We start from the raw sequence: 18,850 nt of genomic DNA, 5'->3' as shown, positions 1-18,850 counted from the left end.
CTTGGAAAACAAAGTTTTGTTTGGGACTACAGCTTGAGTACATTAACAATGAAATCCTTGTGCATCAAATAGTATATACAGAAAATGGTACTCAAGAGATTTAATATGGACCAGTCTCACCCATTATCTAGTACATGGGCGTGAGATCACTTGTTTTGGACACTGATCCATTCAGTCCAAAGGTGGACGATAAAGAAGTCCATTTAGTCCTGAGATGGATGATGCAGAAGTCTTGTTTTAGATACTGATCTGTTTGGTCCATAAGAAGGACGATGAAAAAGCCTTTGATTTTGGTTTATTTTATACTAACCAGCCAAAGAGGGGTTATTTGGTTTTGTTGATTTGTTTTTCAGACAGGTTATGTTTTACACATAGTGGTACACGCATATCACAGCAACATCATCCAAGATTTCGTGTGTGTGTATTTGAGGTCGATGACTCAATATGTTTGATCAGATTGTGGCATGGCCGATGGTAAAGAAGAACCAACTATCATGTTCGAGGACGAAACATATTATGCCCAAGATCTTCATCACCCACAGATTGCAGAAAATTGGAGAGGTCCAAGGGACCTTCAGTAATGTCCAAATCAGGGGGAGTAATGTGTGTTGTACTCTTTTTCCTTCACCATGGTTTTGTCCCAATTGAGTTTTCCTGGTAAGGTTTTAATGAGGCAACATTAAAGCACATTACAAGCTCTAAATGATTATGGCATCCAAGGGGGAGTGTTATGAACCAGATTGTGGATGGTTCATAACCAAGAGATTATACCATCAGCGGTCCAAGAAAGAGAGAGTCGGCCAGCTTTTCTTTTTCCTTATGTCTTTTTTTTTTTTTTGGGTCAAATTTCCTTATGTCTTTATGTTTTCATTTTTCCTAGTTGGATTATGATTTGTATTTTTTTCATTTATATATGAAGGTGTAATCTCCTATATAAGGAACCTCTATGTTATGAATAAAGATAAACTTTTCCGTTACTTTTATAACAATATGAGAGAATTGTCCAACTTTTTTTGTTCATTTTCATCTTTAAAAACTATTTTTGTGAAAAAAAAACTAAAAAAAAAACTACCATATAAAAAGTTTCTTATTTCTTAGAATAAAAATTTCTAATGTTGTTGTTGACAAAAAATGTCAACTGTTCAAAAAAAAATTCAGCATAATTGTTTTTCTGAATTTTAAGCAAAATTCTTATATGATGAAATATTAATTCATGATATTTCTAAATCATATTATTACTTTGAGCCAGAATGAGGGTCCAAACTTAACTGATTTTTTTTTCCCCAACTTTGCAACTTTATTATAATGTCGAAGAATAATCCTCATGGAGGATTTGAGTTATTGATACAGGTATCTAAAATATAGGATTGAAAACAGCCGGAGAATCATGAAATTGTTTAGCCAAGAGATCAGCGGCTTTATTATCTTCCCTTGGAGTCCATCTAAATTCAGCATCTTCAAATTTCTCCTTCCATCATTTGATTTCCTGAATCCAATTATGCATATGAAAGTTCCTCTTCGACGTTGTTAATAACTCCTGAACCTGTTTGTTGTCACCTTCAAAAACCACTTTACGGTAACCTTTGACCAACGTATGTTGCATTGCCATCAGAAGAGCTTGCAGTTCAGTCTCCAAACTTCCATCTCCATTAACTGAACGTTTACCCTGTCTTCCACCTAGAAAGAATCCTTGATCATCTCTGAATATCCAACCTGTTGACATATGTTGTCTCTTACTCCCATCGTAATTAATCTTCACATAACCACAAGAAGGTTTCTCCCACTTCGAGTGCTTGTGCATCCCACTTAGTCTCTGGGTTGTATTGCTATTTCTTTCATTTTTATACAATACATGAGTCCATTCCCTTGCTTCATGTTGAGCTTGTTTGAGATCTTCTTTCCAACTAGTTTGCTTCCGACCATAAACCAATAAGTTACGGCTCTTCCAGATGCGCCAAAGTATCCACAAAGGCTGTTGTCTATCAATTGGGTTGAGAGAGCTTTATTATTTACCGAGGATATAATAGCTTTTAACTTCTCTTCAAAGCTGATACGAGTGTCAATAAAAGTACGGTCTGGTAAGTTTGCTCCTCTCCAAAGTACGATCTTCTTTCCAACTAGTTTGCTTCCGACCATAAACCAATAAGTTATGGCTCTTCCAGATGCGCCAAAGTATCCACAAAGGCTGTTGTCTATCGATTGGGTTGAGAGCCTTATTAGTTACCGAAGATATAATAGCTTTTAACTTCTCTTCAAAGCTGATACGAGTGTCAATAAAAGTACGGTCTGGTAAGTTTGCTCCTCTCCAAAGTGCTTGAGTATACGAGCAGTTAAAGAAAAGGTGTTCCATATCTTCTTCCAACACACAACATCTTCTGCACACACTATCTTGAGAGACCCGTCTTCGTTTTAGAATTGATCCCACAGGCATTGCTTCAGATAGAATTCTCCATAAGAAATGTTTGAGCTTTGGAGCGGTATTTAACTTCCATAGAGCTGCTTTAATTTCAGTTGATCCCCCTGGTGGTATAACTTGTTGATCTTGGTTATGCATACTCAACCAGTAACCTGACTTAACCGTATACATACCATTTTCAGTATAGTTCCAACCCAATAAGTCTTGTCCTCCATATTGGCTTACTACAATGTGCCTGACTAAATCCACATCCTCTGGAACCATGATACGCTCTAATAGTTCAACATTCCATTGTCTTGTACCAGGCAGAAATAGAGAATTAACTGTGTGATAATCATTCTATATATTATTAATACCTCTTGGAGCTCTAGGCGGATGAGTAGGGAGCCAGGTATCCCTCCAGATTAAAGTCTCTTCACCATTACCAATTTGAACCCTCAAGCCTGATTTGAGGAGCTCCTTTCCTTCCATTAGAGATCGCCAGATAAATGATGGTTTATTACCAACCCTCGCATTGAGAATAGTTGTATCCTGATGATAACGGCCACGCAGAACTCTCGCGAGTAGACTAGATGGTGTTTGGTCAATCCTCCATACTTGTTTGGCAAGTAACGCCAAGTTAAAGTTCTCAATATCCCGGAAACCTAGCCCACCTTCTTTCTTTGGAACACTCACTCTCTTCCAACTCAACCAGTGCATCGATCGTCTCCCCGTTCCTTTACTCCACTAATATTCACCAAAGAGTTTCTCAATGTCTTCACATACTCCTTTAGGATCCAAACTTAACTGATTATGAGAAGAGTATCACACTAACGTTTATATTCAATCTTTTTTTTTCTTATTATCAAACTTAACCAAAATTTTAGATTTTCTGGTTAAATTCGGACAATTTAGTTGTATTCGAGTAATTCTGGTTACTTTTTGGTTAATTCATATCATGCACAATTTTTTCAATTATATTAGATAGTTAATAATGGGATGTATCTAAAAAGGCAACGGATTATAATTTTTCTTCGCTTTAAAGAAACTAGGTCGTTGCCCGCGATTTCGCGGATATAAATATTTTGTGAAAAATTAAATATTATGTGTATAATTTTGAATAATAATCACAACTATAAAAAATAATCTTTTGACTTTAAATATTTTGAAAATCAAAAATCTTGATAATGCATAATCTTCACAGAATATTGAGATATAGTGATAATTCTATAAATTTATAAAGAAATTACTTAAATACATATTTATTTTAATTAAATATGATTAACTAATTGTATATCATAAAAATAATATATAATATTTTAAATAATGTGATGTCATTATTTTAGACATAAATATTTAATATTAATTAACGTGTGATTTAGTAATTTTATTATATCAAAATAACACGATTCTATTTTTATAAAAAAAAATTAGAACTTTGTTATCATAAATTGTAAAGGTTTCTTATACCACAAAAATACATATCATTATTTGTAAATAATTTTCTTTTAAAATGAATTTATGTTATATTTTTCATCTTGGACCTTATCAACTTTAGAACTTATCATCTATATTGATATTCATTCAGTTTGTCTTCATGTTATAAAAAGACGTGAAACTAATTAAATAACATTCATTGTAATACGTAAAACACATATATTTCAACAAAAAAATAAAATAAGTAAAAGTATAAAATAACAAAGAATACAACAAATAAGTTTTATTATTTTTCACTAGTGTTTTATTTATGTATCATATGTATTTATATGTATCTATTCTATATTAATATAATGTAATATATGATATTTAATTGTTTCAAAAAATAAATTATGTTAATTCATCTATCTTTTAAATATTTAATTTTTTTTTTTGGTAATATAGATTAGATTAGGTTATTCTAGGATTAGTTTTCTTTTTAAAACTTAAATTAAATAAATAAAAATTCAAATACCAACAACCAATCAAATTAAGAGAATTAATTCTAAACTTCACCTATAAATGACACATAAAGAAAATCTAATTAAGTGACTTCTCAATTAATATATAGGAGAATGTTTACAGTTAGTCGAACCATTTTTAAAGAAGTTTGACAGTGGGAATGCACACTTGAGTATCTTAACAATAAAATATCTTTTTATTATCTATTATTTGTCTATCTGAAATTAATTTTAAAAATAAAATTAACCATCAAAAACTTGATATATATCTTTATAGTATATAAAGAAGTTTTTAGAGTATTTTATTTGAGATACATGTTCTCATATTTTTGTCTTTCCTACCCACTTTTTGATTTTTTAATTATTGATTTGTTGAGATACTTTGGTCAAGAGAAACCTATGTTAGAGGTGTTTAAGAACAATCTTGATGAAAGTTTCTCAACATAAAATTCTCAATATATATATATATATATATGTGTGTATGTATATATAAATGTTAATATTTCGTTATGAATATCTCAAAAATATGGAAAACCACCGAAAATATCTAAATACAAATTTTTCTATTGGGTTTCTCATAATTCTGAATACTCATAATTAAATACTAATATATATATATATATATATATATATATATATATATATATATATACCATATATATTATTTGAGAAACATTACAAATTCTTTTTGTAGCCACATGTCATCATTAGAATGATTCTTAGAATCATTAGAGAAATATGTTGGTCCATCTAATTATATAATAAGCTTTTTATTAAACTAACAATAAATTCATCATTAATGTACTTTATTATTTTCTTAAATAAAATTTACGAAATTGCCTAATGTGGCTAAAGTATATATGATAATTAATGATTTTGAATAGTAAAGATTTGATAAAAAATAGTGTATCTTCTATCATATTTGTTTAATTTTAAACTATTAAATAAATTAAACAACCACAATAAACATATAATAAAAATTTAGATTTTTATGTATATGTTATATTTTGAATTTTTACAAACGGCTATAAATTACTAAAACTGTTAAAAGTCTCACATTCAATTTTTATGATCCATGGTTTAAAATTCTTGTCATGACAAAATACAAATGATTACAAAAATTATATAATTAAAAAGTCTAATTTAATTAATTACTAAGATTAATATATATATCGTTTTAAATTAAACTATAAACCATATAAAATACAATATTTTAGTTTCAAAATTTACTTTGAACAATTTTTTTGATAAAAGTTTTGAACGATCATTGACAACTTATTTTTTTTTAAATTCTAAATTACTAAAACTATTAATCCCACAATAAAAATTTTGTTATCAGTAATTTAAATTTTTTTCTATAAAATATACAAATGATCAAAAAACTATATGAGTAGAAATCATAATTTAATAGACATTAATATTAAAAATATACTAAAATATATTATCTATATTAGTATCATTTAAATTTAATAACATATCCTATCAAATATAAAAAATATATTTTTTGAATTAATAAAATTGATTTATATGTTCGCACCAATTTAATTATATATTTAATAGTTACTGACTTTTAATTATTTAATATATATTTATTATTTCATAATATGTAAAAATATTTAATACATAAAATAATTTATCCTACTATATAAAAGAGACTAAATTCAAGGCTTTTGGGACTATCCACCTCAGCCAAAATATTCTCATCCAAAAAGAATTAGAAATAAATGTCATTTAGAAGATAATTAACTAATATACGACTTTTGATATTTCTAAAAATTTCAAATTTGTAACTGCTAATTTATTAATAGAATCATATATCTATATTGAATTATGTTCTATTTTTAATCGTTAGACTTCAAGGGTAAATAAATTATTAATTTATAATATATATAGTTTATAACTTTATATTGTAGTTATAAATAAAGAGAAAATAACCGGGGAGGGTGAAGAAGCTCATGTAAAATTATATAATTAAAATGGTAAAATGGTGAGTATGATGAGGTGAATCTAAGAAAATTTGCTGTACAAATTATGGTGCTTTATTTGTCCATTATAATGATTTAAAATAAAATATATATTCACATAAATAAGTCAATATTTGTTGTTTTTTTTTTGGTAAGATGTTAAGATTATCATTTTCTGAAAGGTTACACTGTTGTTTTTAAACAACTTATTACATCAAGGAAACAAAAACAACCAACAACAACTCAAAGTAAAAAAAGTCTTAAGGAGGTCTTATACAAGAAAGATAAAAAGAAGTAGAGAAGAAGAGAAAGAAGAACTTGCCGGGTAAGAGGGAAGACGGTCACACATCATACGGTCGAGAGAGGCAAAGATGACTGATGAAGGTGAGGAGACAGCTGTGAACACACGAGCATTACGCTCTTTCCACAGCAGGTAGATGGCTGACTGAAAGTAGAGCTTGATGACTGGAGTAGCATGCGCATCTGCGTTGACGCGAGGTTGATTGATCCAGGCTGCAACAGAGTGTAGATCAGCCTGAGGAGAAATCCAAACTTCAGCAGCAAAAGGCTCCTATATCAAGCGAGAGAAAGAGCACTCAAAGAAGAGATGATGGTGAGTCTCTATTTCCAGATTACAAAGGACGCACGTTCCGAAGACATTTAACCCCCAACGCCTCAAGCGATCCTTGGTTGGCAGTCTTCTCCGCAAAGCCAGCCATGATATAAACGCATTACGTGGAATATGTTCCTTGAACCAAATAGTCTTGTGCCAATATTTATTGTTGATAGTGTTTATATTCTTTTCTGACATTAGTATCCATATTTTTTTAGTAAACTGATCCAAAGAGATTAGTTTGTGGAGCTAACCAAACGAGGATTATAGTGTTTATTTTGGAAAAAGTAATAGGTTGAATGATAGATGGTGTGCGTGCTTTTTCACATGAAAATCTGCACATATATTAAAATTGTAAGATTTGAATCATAGAGAAAATATAGTGTATATGACTGAAGTTGGTCCATTCGGAAACTAAAGATGGTTAAAATTCTTCTTTGTCAAAATGCGTAGATGTGAATCTTATATGAATAGAGTTCTCCATTGCTTATAGCAGTGTAATAAACTCCGTGTGTAAAGGAGAAAAAATGTGTTAATCGTACTATATATAACATTATTTTAAAATTTCAAAAAGTTTATGTCACATACAAAAAACCATCAATAAAAAATATAATTCTCCATCTACAACAAGAAAAATGAAAAATTATAAACATATAAATTTAAATTAAGAAAAACTAACATTGGAAAAAACAAGAAGTTAATGTAAAAGAAAAAAACCGAAAAATAATATTATAAATAAAATAAATTTATAAGACACGATCCGCGCGAAGCGCAGAAAAAATCTCTAGTATATATAATGTTGATCCCGTGCAAGGCGCGGATCTTAACCTAGTATACATATATATATATATATTAATAATCTCGTCTTAACAACTCTCCATTAGAATTTTTTTTAAGTACGTGAATCTTCATTAACAAAGTAATGATACAAGAGATACAATAGGTTATGTAGAAATCAAATCTTAGTGAATTTAACGAAGCTAATAAACATAGCAGATGTGACTAAGAGAACCACAAAAAAGGTAAAAACAAAACCCTCTTAGAACAATAAAATGTTTGAACGGAGATCAAAGCTTTAGCTAGATAAAATAACAGTGCAAGCTATTAGGTTTCAGTAGACCTCAAAATAGTAATGATGCCCATGTATGCAATAAACAAACAGAGATCATTGGAGGTTTCAACCGGAGAACAGTCTTGGATCCGCGACTGTCCCGAAGGCGACTCGGAACGGGTGATAGGAAAAGCAAGGGAGACCAAGCCTAGGTCCGGCTATCCAAACCCGATGGAGTCCACTCCAAACGTTGTATCCAGAAGACGAGAAGCCGAGTCCCTGGGAATTCAAACTGACGAGGAGAAACCGAGAGAAGAAGAGCTGATGAGGAGCAAACTGATGGAAGCCGAGGTTAACGGTTGAGCTCCGGTCCCATCCAGAGAGCAGCGCACAGAGAGGTTGGCTTCATAGCATCAGTACGACAAGTATCGGCGAGAGACTTCCTTCTGAAACATGAGTCGCATAGGAGACACATGCTCTTATCAGCAGGCGGAGGAGGATGCACGACCCGGGTATGGTGTGCCGACGGAAGAGAGAGACGACACGAAACTCTAGACCATCTTGAACCATCGATAAGATCCCACTCAAAAATCGCCATGGAAGCTGCTCGGATATCGGAAGAGGTCCCCGACAAGGTCCTCAGACTCGCGATTTCATCTCGGAACAAGAGTACAAGATGGGGGAGCTCTTACTTACGCAACTGATAGTGGAGGCAAGAGAAACCAGATGAGGCAGCGAAAGGACCGTTGAGGAAGATGCAGAGACAATATTCGAACCGGGCGAACCTCAGACGTATATCTGACCCAGATCCAAAGAAATACAAACCCTAGATCTACCAAACAAACGATGCCTCCTACAAAAAACCTAACAAGCACAACCTTGCTTTCTCACTCCAGAGACACTGGGGACACACCCATATGTCTATTTGGACACCAGATCTGGCCTCGCTCTCTCTCCGGTGACACTTAGATGCACCCAGATGTCGATTTGGATGCCGGATCCGGCGAGAACCAGAGAAAGAAAACAAAGTGGAAGTGAGAAGCATGTAGCACTTACGAGAGGAAGAGAAATTAAATAAGCGGAGAGACTAGGGTTGGGGGACCAATGGAAATAGGTCCATCGCCGGCCATCTGAGGGAAGCATAGGAGAAACGCCGAAGAGAGAAAAATTGCTTCTCTCACCTCCCTCTCCTCCCCATTAGAGTTGCTCTAATTCATCTACAAAAACGGGTATGTAACTAGGTACAAACTAAAATATAGCAAGACAAATGTCAGAGACAAATTGATTTAACTTGACCATATTGTTCCTAATCAGTGCCGGCCCATTGAATGTGAGGCCCAGAAGCTAAAAAAATTTGAGGGCCGTGGTATTATCAACGTTCAAAAGATTTTGATGGGAAGGAGGTTCGAAGTCATCACCTATAGACTATACACACCATAACTACCACTAAGCTACGGACAATTTATTATAATTCTACGGCCGGTAAAACATATATATTTTTTTGGGCCGGAAGCTGGAACTTCCTATGCTTGGTATCAGGGCCGCTACTGTTCCTAATACAAAACTGTACACTTGTTCAAAGTCCTGAAAGACTCATAAGCAACGCAGGAACAAAATAAATATCATTTGATTTGGTCAGAATATTACCAAATCTCAAAATGCATAAAATGGCGACAAAAAGAAAGAACAAGGACCAAAAAAAAGTACACGTGGCATCCACAGACGTCCTTTCTTCAGTTTCAACAAAAAGCCCATGATGGCCCCACAAGGTCCCGCGTAAATCTCGGTCTAAATCTGAAGAGACGCATCAAAGATCCGTAGGAACCGATTCGTTAATTAGCGAACGTATAAATACAGACAAAACCGTAGTGCACTCTCTTTACTTCCTTTCGTGAGTTAACCTAAAAACGAAAAAAATAGAAAATAAAAAATAAAAAATAAAAAAGATATATATCGCAGAAATTTGGAAACACACAAAATCTCTCGCTGTCTTGCACACACACGCGAAAAAACCCTAAATATCAGCGGTATGGCGGCGGCATCTGGAACTGCCCCCACGACGGCGATGGTCGATCAAGCCCCTAATCAACCAGCGGTCCCTACTGTGACTCAGGTAGCCGCCGCGGCGGCACCAGCTGTGGAAGCGTTGCAAACGCACCCTAACTCGTCTCTCTACGTTGGAGATTTGGACAAAAGTGTCAACGAGGCGCATCTCTTGGATCTCTTCAACCAAGTGGCTCCTGTCCAAACAGTTAGGGTTTGTCGCGACTTGACTCATCGCTCTCTCGGATACGCTTACGTCAACTTCGCTAACCCTAATGATGGTATATAATAAAATATTCTTATTATTGTATGATTAATTATTTGTTGCATATTCGTTAGAAAAGTTATGATATTTTCTTGTTACAGCGATGCGAGCGATGGATACTCTCAACTACACACCGATCAAAGACAGACCCATAAGGATCATGCGTTCGAACCGTGACCCGAGCACGAGACTTAGCGGGAAAGGCAATGTTTTCATCAAAAACCTAGACGTATCTATCGATAACAAAGATCTCTACGATACGTTCTCGACCTTCGGGACCATTCTCTCTTGCAAGGTGGAGATGACCTTGTCGGGAAGGTCTAGAGGGTACGGATTTGTTCAGTTTGAAAAAGAGGAAACCGCTCAGGCTGCTATAGAGAAGCTTAACGGAATGCTTCTTAATGATAAGAAAGTCTTTGTTGGACTTTTTGTCCGACGTCAGGACCGTACTCGGTCCGAGAATCGTGCGCTCCCACGTTTCACTAATGTGTACGTGAAGAATCTTCCTAAAGAGATTGATGATGGTGAGCTTAAGAAGACGTTTGGGAAGTATGGAGATATATCGAGTGCGGTTGTGATGAAAGATGAGAGTGGGAGCTCGAAGTGTTTTGGGTTTGTGAATTACGAGAAATCTGAGGACGCTGCGGTTGCGGTTGAGAAGATGAATGGTATTAGTCTTGGGGAGAATGTGTTGTTCGTTGGGAAGGCGCAGAAGAAGTCTGAGAGGGAAGAGGAGTTGAAGAGAAAGCATGAGCAAGAGAAGTTGCAAGGATCAAATCTGTATGTGAAGAATCTTGATGATAGTGTGGATGATGAGAAGCTTAAGGAGATGTTCTCTGAGTATGGGAACGTGACATCGAGCAAGGTTTTGTTCTTGATCCTTAAAATACATATTTTAACGATTCATTAGTTAGTTTAGTGCTACATCGGTTGCCTAAGGTGTTTTGTTCTTGATCCCTAAGATACATGCCTGTTCTAACGATTCATTGGTTTAATTTTTCTTTGGGAACGTGTTTAGGTTATGATAAACTCAGGAGGTTTGAGTAGAGGGTTTGGTTTTGTTGCGTATTCTATTCCTGAAGAAGCTTCAAAAGCTGTAAGTTCATAATCTTTCTACATATTCACACTTTTGTTTTAATCTTAATGGTTTTTATTGGGGATGATGATTATACAGATGAATGAAATGAATGGGAAGATGATAGGAATGAAACCCCTTTACGTTGCTTTGGCTCAACGCAAGGAAGAGAGAAGGAACCACCTTCAGGTTCTTATATACTTCTCTCAATCTTTCTCTCTCTCTCTGAACTGTATGATTTGTATTGTTATACATTTTTGATGTTTTCATTTGTTTCATTCAGACCAAGTTCTCTAATATGAGAACGAATGGGACAATGACTCCAATTCCAATGCCTGGGTTCCATCATCACCCAGCAGGAGGGGCAATGGCAGGACCACCACATCATCAAATGTACAGAGGCCAGAACGGTCAAGGTCTGATGCCGTCACAGCCTATGGGATATGGCTACCAACTTCAGTTCATGCCTCGTCCGAGGTCTGGCCCGGCTAACTTTGTGATGCCTTACCCTCTTCATAGGCAAAACCAGCATGGTCCGCGGGTTGGGTTTAGGCGTGGCACTACTAACATGCAGCAGCAGCAGCACTTCCAGCAACAACAGGTATGTAATGTTAAACCTGATCATTTATATGGTTGTTTGAAAGTTTGTCATCTTAAAATTGGTTGTTATTTTGAACTATCATATTATGCAGCAAAACACAAGCTCGGGAATGAGATACTTGGGAGGTGCAGGCAACATGAGAGGTATGGAAGTAGCTGTTCCACAAGGCATGATCTCTTTGCCTTTAGGTGCATCTGCAATCTCCCAAAATGCTTCTCAAGCCCTACAGGAGCCATCACCACTTCCCATTTCTAAGCTCACTTCTGCCTTGGCTCTGGCTAGCCCCGCCAAGCACCCACAGGTATTGACTTATCCGAGACATAGACTAGGTGAACATTTCGTTCCAATGCAAAGCTAACTTAAGTAATTGATGACAGATGCTTGGGGAGCAGCTCTTCCCACTTGTGGAGAAGCAGGAGCCAGTGCATACTGCCAAAGTTACAGGGATGTTGCTGGAGATGGACCAAGCAGAGATCTTACACCTTCTCGAGGCACCTGAAGCTCTCAAGACCAAAGTGTCTGAGGCTTTGATTGCTCTCAGACTCTCTGCTAATCCACCAGCTGTGTCTTCTGCATGATGACCAGTTTGCTCCCTCTTAAAAAACTCTTAGGAACTCTCAGCTTAAACTAGTTATCTTGTTTTTTTTTTTTATGTTTGCAAGGTTGGTTTGTTTTGAGTTTTACTCATAACTTTCTTTGTCATTTGAGATTTTAACTCTTAGCACTTTATGTAGACTTTTTTTGGGCTACCTAATGATAGAACTCTATTGCACTATCTCTACTTTGTTGCAACTCATATTCCTTTGCATGTTCTCAAATAATCTGCAGCATGGTTATACGTAGGTCGAACTCTGATTATATGAAATCTGGATGTACCTTTCCCATCTAGTATTTGATATTAAGGATATGAGTTACTACACTATCGAAATTATTCTCTTAGTAAATAAACCATCTTAGAAAATATTATCTTGATTATCTACCACTTAAGTTTCAAATTCATATGAATGTTTGGGTACATTCTGTCAAGGATACATTGCATCCACTCAATGATACGATTGATCTCTCCCATTACTGCTTCAATATTATGCAACATTATGTGACAACCCGCCCCGTGGGAACTAACTGTCCCGTGGGCCCCAGGCTCACAGCGCTGTAGCGCACCGACCCCAACCCCTCCATTATGAGTTCTCTCTAACTCCATAATTAGGTTGTTGGTGAGCCTCGAACCCAGGACCTCACCCTTTAACAGCATTCCCACAGGACAAGCTGTCACCAATTGATCTGCATGATATACCAGTGGTCGCCGAGTACGAGGATGTTTTTGAGCCTTTGAAAGGGCCACTGATGTGTCGAGTTTTAACCCGATTATCTAACTGCAAGTGCACAGTAAAGTACGCAGTAGTAATGCGGGATCGAATCCACATGGACCGATGATCACACGTAGAGTTGCAGACAAGTTAATAGCTACAGCGAACAAAGATATAATTTTGATGGTTTTTATTTAATTTTCTTTAGTGTAACAAAACATAAACAAGCTGTAAAAAGATGATTTAAACGATTTGAAAACTATTTTAAAACAAACGTTGGGCATTGGGAATTCTCAGGGATTTCTTTTTAATCAAGATACAATTAATGGCAAACACAGAGATATATTAAGAACCGTCTAGAACTCAAACACGATATTAGAATTAACCTACTTCCGTAGCGCTAATTCTCTATGTTATAGAAATCTCCACACTAACTTCCGCTGAGTTTCAATTTCTAAACAAGCATTAAGAACAGGTTCAATATGTTCACAAAGCGCAATAACATCAACTTCCGAGGGTTAAGGACACTTTGCTCATCTAAAGTATTTTCGGAAGTTCAAACAATCACTTTCGGTGCATCAAACAATCTGAAATCATGAACTAAGTGATCAATTCAGTTCAAGCAGTAAGAAATCCATTAGATGAAGAACCAAAACGTAATCCCTTAGTCTACACACGTTTTATGAATCAAAACATCAAGAAATCCCCTATGAGAACCCCTAAACCCAACTAGATGACTACTCACACATAACTAAGCAAGAACAACACGATTTTAATGAAGAAAACATGATAAGATTGTATTAAAACAGAGGAAAAGTTCAGAAGATCTTCTCCAAATGGTTTTGAGATGAACTCCTTTACAAATCTTCACAAATCACACAAAACAAGTACAAAACTCTCAAATCTCTCTCAAGAACTTGTAAATCTCCTTCTTGGTCGCCCCTGGTCTTTTCTGAGTCTCAAAAGTCGAGTTCTTCTGTCTATTATTGAGGGGAGTGGGTAAAAAGGAGTGAAAAGCTCGTTTGTGCGTGTGGAGCCCGTAGAGCGTGGGATCGGTCGATCCACATGGACCGGATCGGTCGATCTAGTGCATGAAAGCGTTGGATCGGTCGATCCACATGTACCGGATCGGTCGATCTCACGTCCTGTGCGATCAATACTTCTCATTCGGTCCATTGTTCGGTCCATCTTGCTTCTGAATAAATCCCGAATGCGTTCTTTTCTTGCAAGCTATCTAGTAACCTGCATATTACACTTAAGAACACCAAAACGCATCAAATAGACCAAAACATTAATTAAAACCGACCATTTAATTTCTCCAAAACGAGTTTAAAACCGTTAAAAACACGGAATATCAACTCCCCCAGACTTGAATCTTTGCTTGTCCTCAAGTAAAGAGGATTAAAATTCGGGAGCTCACTAACCCTCAGTAGACCTTACCTTGTGATTTCGCTAACCACTTAAATCAGAGACTGTCAAGGCATTCGTTCCAAATCCCCACCAAGACCGCGCAAACCTTTCCATATTTCAGACCTGCAAGTCTCAGTTTCAAGTAATCAACTCTTTACATTCATTAAAAAGGGCGTGACCTTTCCACCAAAGATATCTCCATCAGGTATAACGTGCTTGGTGTTTGGGAGGCTGTTTTAGTGTTTAATTAGGTGAGGCTCAAGTGTTTGTGGGTATCAGCGATAACCAAAAATGCAAAACATTATGCAAAATCGCTGGAGAAACCGAGTATATTGATAACCACGTTTTCGAACTGCTCAAGTCTCAAATGATCAAAACCCAACAAATCTCAAACTCTAACCCCAAATTTAAACAACGCATCATCTCTGGTACACAAAATAAAAATAAAATGTCTAAATCAAATCTACTGAATGAGATATAAACACGAACTCTCTTTTTTTTTTTTTTTTTTTTTTTTTTTAATTATTAATTATTATTATTATTATTTTTTTTTTTTTTTTTAAGTTTCAGAACGAAAACTTATACAAACCGAAATCGAATATATACACTGCGATGCAATCACACACTTACAACACCCAATTTTTCTATTTACACCTCTAGACACACAGGTCCGTATCTAACCACCTAAATGTTCCGATCCTACCTAAGCAGTCGGATGAACCATGTCTACCCTAATCTCTCCATTGTTTTTGCACATGTATGCACATATAATCAGCGTGTAAGAATGCATGGAGATGAAATAAAAGGGTAAGGTGTAGGTGTAGGTGTGGTACCAAACTATTGATGAGTCTGGCCATTCAGGATTATTAAAGAGTGGTAAAATGTGGTAAAGAAAATCCTGAATGTGTATATGGTGTACGTTTCCTGATGTTGATTCCTGGTCAAAAGAAATTAAATTCGTTAATGGTCAAAAATAGTTGAGTCGATTACAATTCACCGAGACTTGATAAAAGATTTAAGGAGAGGTTGTTTGGTCAAGTGGTTCCTCGGTTTGTCTGCGCTAACAGTCCTGAAAAATGGCCAATATGAAATGTAATGCACAGCACACAAGGAAATAGTCTAATAATCATCACAGGGTCTGATAAAAATACGTAGAGTTTTTTTTTTTTTTTTTTTTTTTTTTTTTTAAAAACACAATCAAATCCGATAAAGTAAGAAAATAAAAGAAATAATAGCAATATGGTACATAAGTAGCATCCTCCCCCAGACTTACTTCACACCGTCTCGGTGTGAAAATAATTCCAAGAGAGATTACCGATCAGGCGTTGCGGTCAGTGCGCCTCTTCGAGCGCCTCTCCAATGCTCCATCATCATCAGAGTCCTCCGCTGCCTCAGGTCCAGCAGCGGTGTCGTGAGCGCCTGAGTCGTCATCGCTATCTCCAGAAACAGCTGGCTGTGATGCGCATCCCTTCTTAATGTTGCAGATTCCCTTCCACATCTTCAGCAGTATGGAGTTGTTGGTTTGATGGCTCTTGATGGACCAAGCGTTGATCTCAGCAGCGGATGCAGTAGCGGGAGGTGCTGGTGGCAGCATATACGGAGTGAAATCCGTGGGGAAAAGACTTTCCTCATCTTCCGGTTCCTCCTCTATATCATCATGTGGTGCCTGCTGGTGTGTCGATGATGATGCGACTCCTTTCTTCTTCAGTGTCGCGGGTCTGGTGCAGAGAGATGCAGGCGGTGGTAGAAATATGAGGGCACCTGGATCAGTCAGCTCGGTGATGGCGGTATCGGGTAGTTTGACAAATTGCTCTCTCCCTTGTGGGTCCTGGAACTGGTAGATATGAGGGGCTGACTTGTCGATGCTACCTCGCCAAGGGCCGGTGAGGTAGTGGCTGCTAATGAGTGCTCTCATGTCGAAAAAGTTCTGATGCATCCCCTTCTTATCCACCACTCTGTCAATAGGTGGAAGAAACACTCCACATTGCCTTAAGATCTGTGTGATAACCGCTCCAAACCCACATCTCTTCGTGTCTGAAACTTTGAAGTACGCAAGCTTCTCCGCGATCACAGCTCCTATGTTTATGTCCTTCCCGCTAACATAGGTAATGTCTGCGCCCTGAGGCCATAGGTGTCCAGCCCCGATGAATAGAAGAGCTAGCTCATCTTTTGTCACTGCAGCGGGTTCTGTCTTCCCATAGATAACACTGCTGATCACTCTCACTGCATATCGCAGAACAGGGCTACGAATTCTAGCTTGCTTGGCCTCTCGAGAGATGAAGTTTCCTGAAGCGATGAATTTCCAGAAATCATTGTGTTCCGGGAAGTCAGGAACACAAGATTGACGTCCTTTCCCGAACCCAAAGACGTCGCACAGCTGAAAGATGGTCATGGAGTGGAACTGCCTGTTCACAATGAAGGAGAACATTGCCTTATCAGCTATCGGGTTATCCTCGTCAGGATGGTAGAGGCGGGCTGATGCGAGGAACTGCCTGGTCAAATCAGCATAGCAATCACAGTGGAGATCGAAGATGTACCCCAGGTCAATCTTCTCGAACAAGGCTTCAATATCCTCGGTTATCCCCAATGCATCTGTAGTGTCTCTGTGAGCGAAGCGCGACGGACATATTTCCACTCCCCTCATCTGCTCGTAGAAATCATCATCATGTATATCCCACTGCTGGGTTATCTCTCGATTCGCAGGATGAGACCTATCCGTCTTTCGGAAATTGGCCTTTGTGCTGAGCCTAGCAGTCTGTACCGAGGAGCTCCCATGCTCACCCTGCTTCTTCTGTCTCTTAGGCATTATCTGTGTCTTGATGAAAACTGATGGTAGAAATGGATAGAGCTTGAAAAACTAATGAGTTTAGCACCAAGAATTACAAAAATCGGATGAGAAATGAATGAAATCGAATTGGTTGTTCTTGAGAGGTTTGAGAGAGTTTGAGAGGAGAGGAAGATGAAATTATGAGTGTTTTGATCGAATTTTCGCGAGTTGGGTGTTTGTATGGGTGTTTTCCGGTTTAAACTAAGTGAAATTAAACCGGACAATACCTACTTTAGATCGACCGATCTGTTTCACCCGGATCGACCGATCTGTTTCATCCGATCGACCGATCTGTTTCACCCGGATCGACCGGTCTGTTACTGAGATCGACCGTTCTGTTTAACCTGGATCGACCGATCTGTTACTGATCGTGATACATGCCTGAAAATCATCTAAAAACACAACCAAAAATCAATTCACACAAGAAAATATAATCACAAAAGAGAAAGAAAATCAAACCATGTGGGTTGCCTCCCACTCAGCGCTTGTTTAAAGTCGCGAGCTTGACTATTTTGTTGTCCTTAGGCGAGATCGGGTTCCGATAAAGGAATGTTGGTTCCTTCTTCGGGTTTTGCATCTGTGAAGTAAGGTTTTAGCCTCTGCCCATTGACTGTGAACTTCCTCCCATTCTCTTCCAAGACAACAGCTCCATAAGGTCTAACCTCTGTGATGGTGAAAGGTCCGGACCAACGAGACTTAAGCTTTCCAGGAAATAGCTTGAGTCTAGAGTTGAACAGAAGGACTTTGTCTCCAGCAGTGAAGTCTCTCGGGATTATCTTTCTGTCATGCCACGCCTTAGTTCTTTCCTTGTAGATTTTGGTGTTCTCATAGGCGTTCAACCGAATCTCGTCCAGCTCGTTCAACTGAACCATCCTCCTTTCTGCAGCGGTTTTAATGTCGAAGTTCATCAACTTCGTTGCCCAAAAACCACTGTACTCCAATTCCACAGGTAGGTGACAAGACTTTCCATAGACCAGATTAAAAGGAGTGGTGCCCAAGGGAGTCTTGTAGGCGGTTCTATACGCCCATAAGGCGTCATCAAGCTTCACAGCCCAGTCTTTCCTTGTTTTGCCTACAGCCTTCTCCAAAATCCCTTTGATTTCTCGGTTCGATATTTCAACCTGCCCACTTGTCTGAGGATGATAAGGTGTAGCTACCTTATGCTTTACTCCATGTTTCTTCAGCAGTTTATCGAACGTCTTGTTGATGAAGTGAGAGCCTCCATCACTAATAACCACTCTCGGGATCCCGAATCTTGGAAAAATGACTGTCTTGAACATTTTCTTGACAACACTAGAGTCATTTGTCTTGCTGGCTACTGCTTCCACCCACTTGGAGACATAATCAACCGCAACCAGGATG

General features: G+C 37.2%; 1 protein-coding gene across 1 annotated transcript; it reads left to right on the top strand.

The window, feature by feature from the left end:
- The first annotated feature begins 7,697 nt into the window (after nucleotides 1–7,697).
- LOC106421407 (polyadenylate-binding protein 5-like) lies at nucleotides 7,698–12,719 on the top strand. The gene is made up of 7 exons (XM_022710667.2): nucleotides 7,698–10,284; nucleotides 10,370–11,133; nucleotides 11,287–11,364; nucleotides 11,443–11,532; nucleotides 11,627–11,944; nucleotides 12,036–12,245; nucleotides 12,322–12,719. Exons 1-7 carry the CDS (start codon nucleotides 9,990–9,992, stop codon nucleotides 12,520–12,522), a joined length of 1,956 nt encoding a protein of 651 aa, XP_022566388.2. The 5' UTR covers nucleotides 7,698–9,989; the 3' UTR covers nucleotides 12,523–12,719.
- The last annotated feature ends 6,131 nt before the right edge of the window (nucleotides 12,720–18,850 follow it).

Source organism: Brassica napus, chromosome C2 (genome assembly GCF_020379485.1).
Source record: "Brassica napus cultivar Da-Ae chromosome C2, Da-Ae, whole genome shotgun sequence".
Lineage (NCBI taxonomy): Eukaryota > Viridiplantae > Streptophyta > Magnoliopsida > Brassicales > Brassicaceae > Brassica > Brassica napus.
Note: the sequence above shows the minus strand (reverse complement) of the source record. Positions and strands in the feature narration are given on the sequence as shown.

What these genes read in the sequence shown, in the direction of transcription:
- LOC106421407 (XM_022710667.2), top strand. Translation starts at nt 9,990, where the DNA reads ATGGCGGCGGCATCTGGAACTGCCCCCACGACGGCGATGGTCGATCAA. An exon ending in CTGAAGAAGCTTCAAAAGCT is followed by an intron (nt 11,365 to 11,442) that starts GTAAGTTCATAA and finishes ATGATTATACAG; the next exon opens with ATGAATGAAATGAATGGGAA. An exon ending in GCCCCGCCAAGCACCCACAG is followed by an intron (nt 12,246 to 12,321) that starts GTATTGACTTAT and finishes AATTGATGACAG; the next exon opens with ATGCTTGGGGAGCAGCTCTT.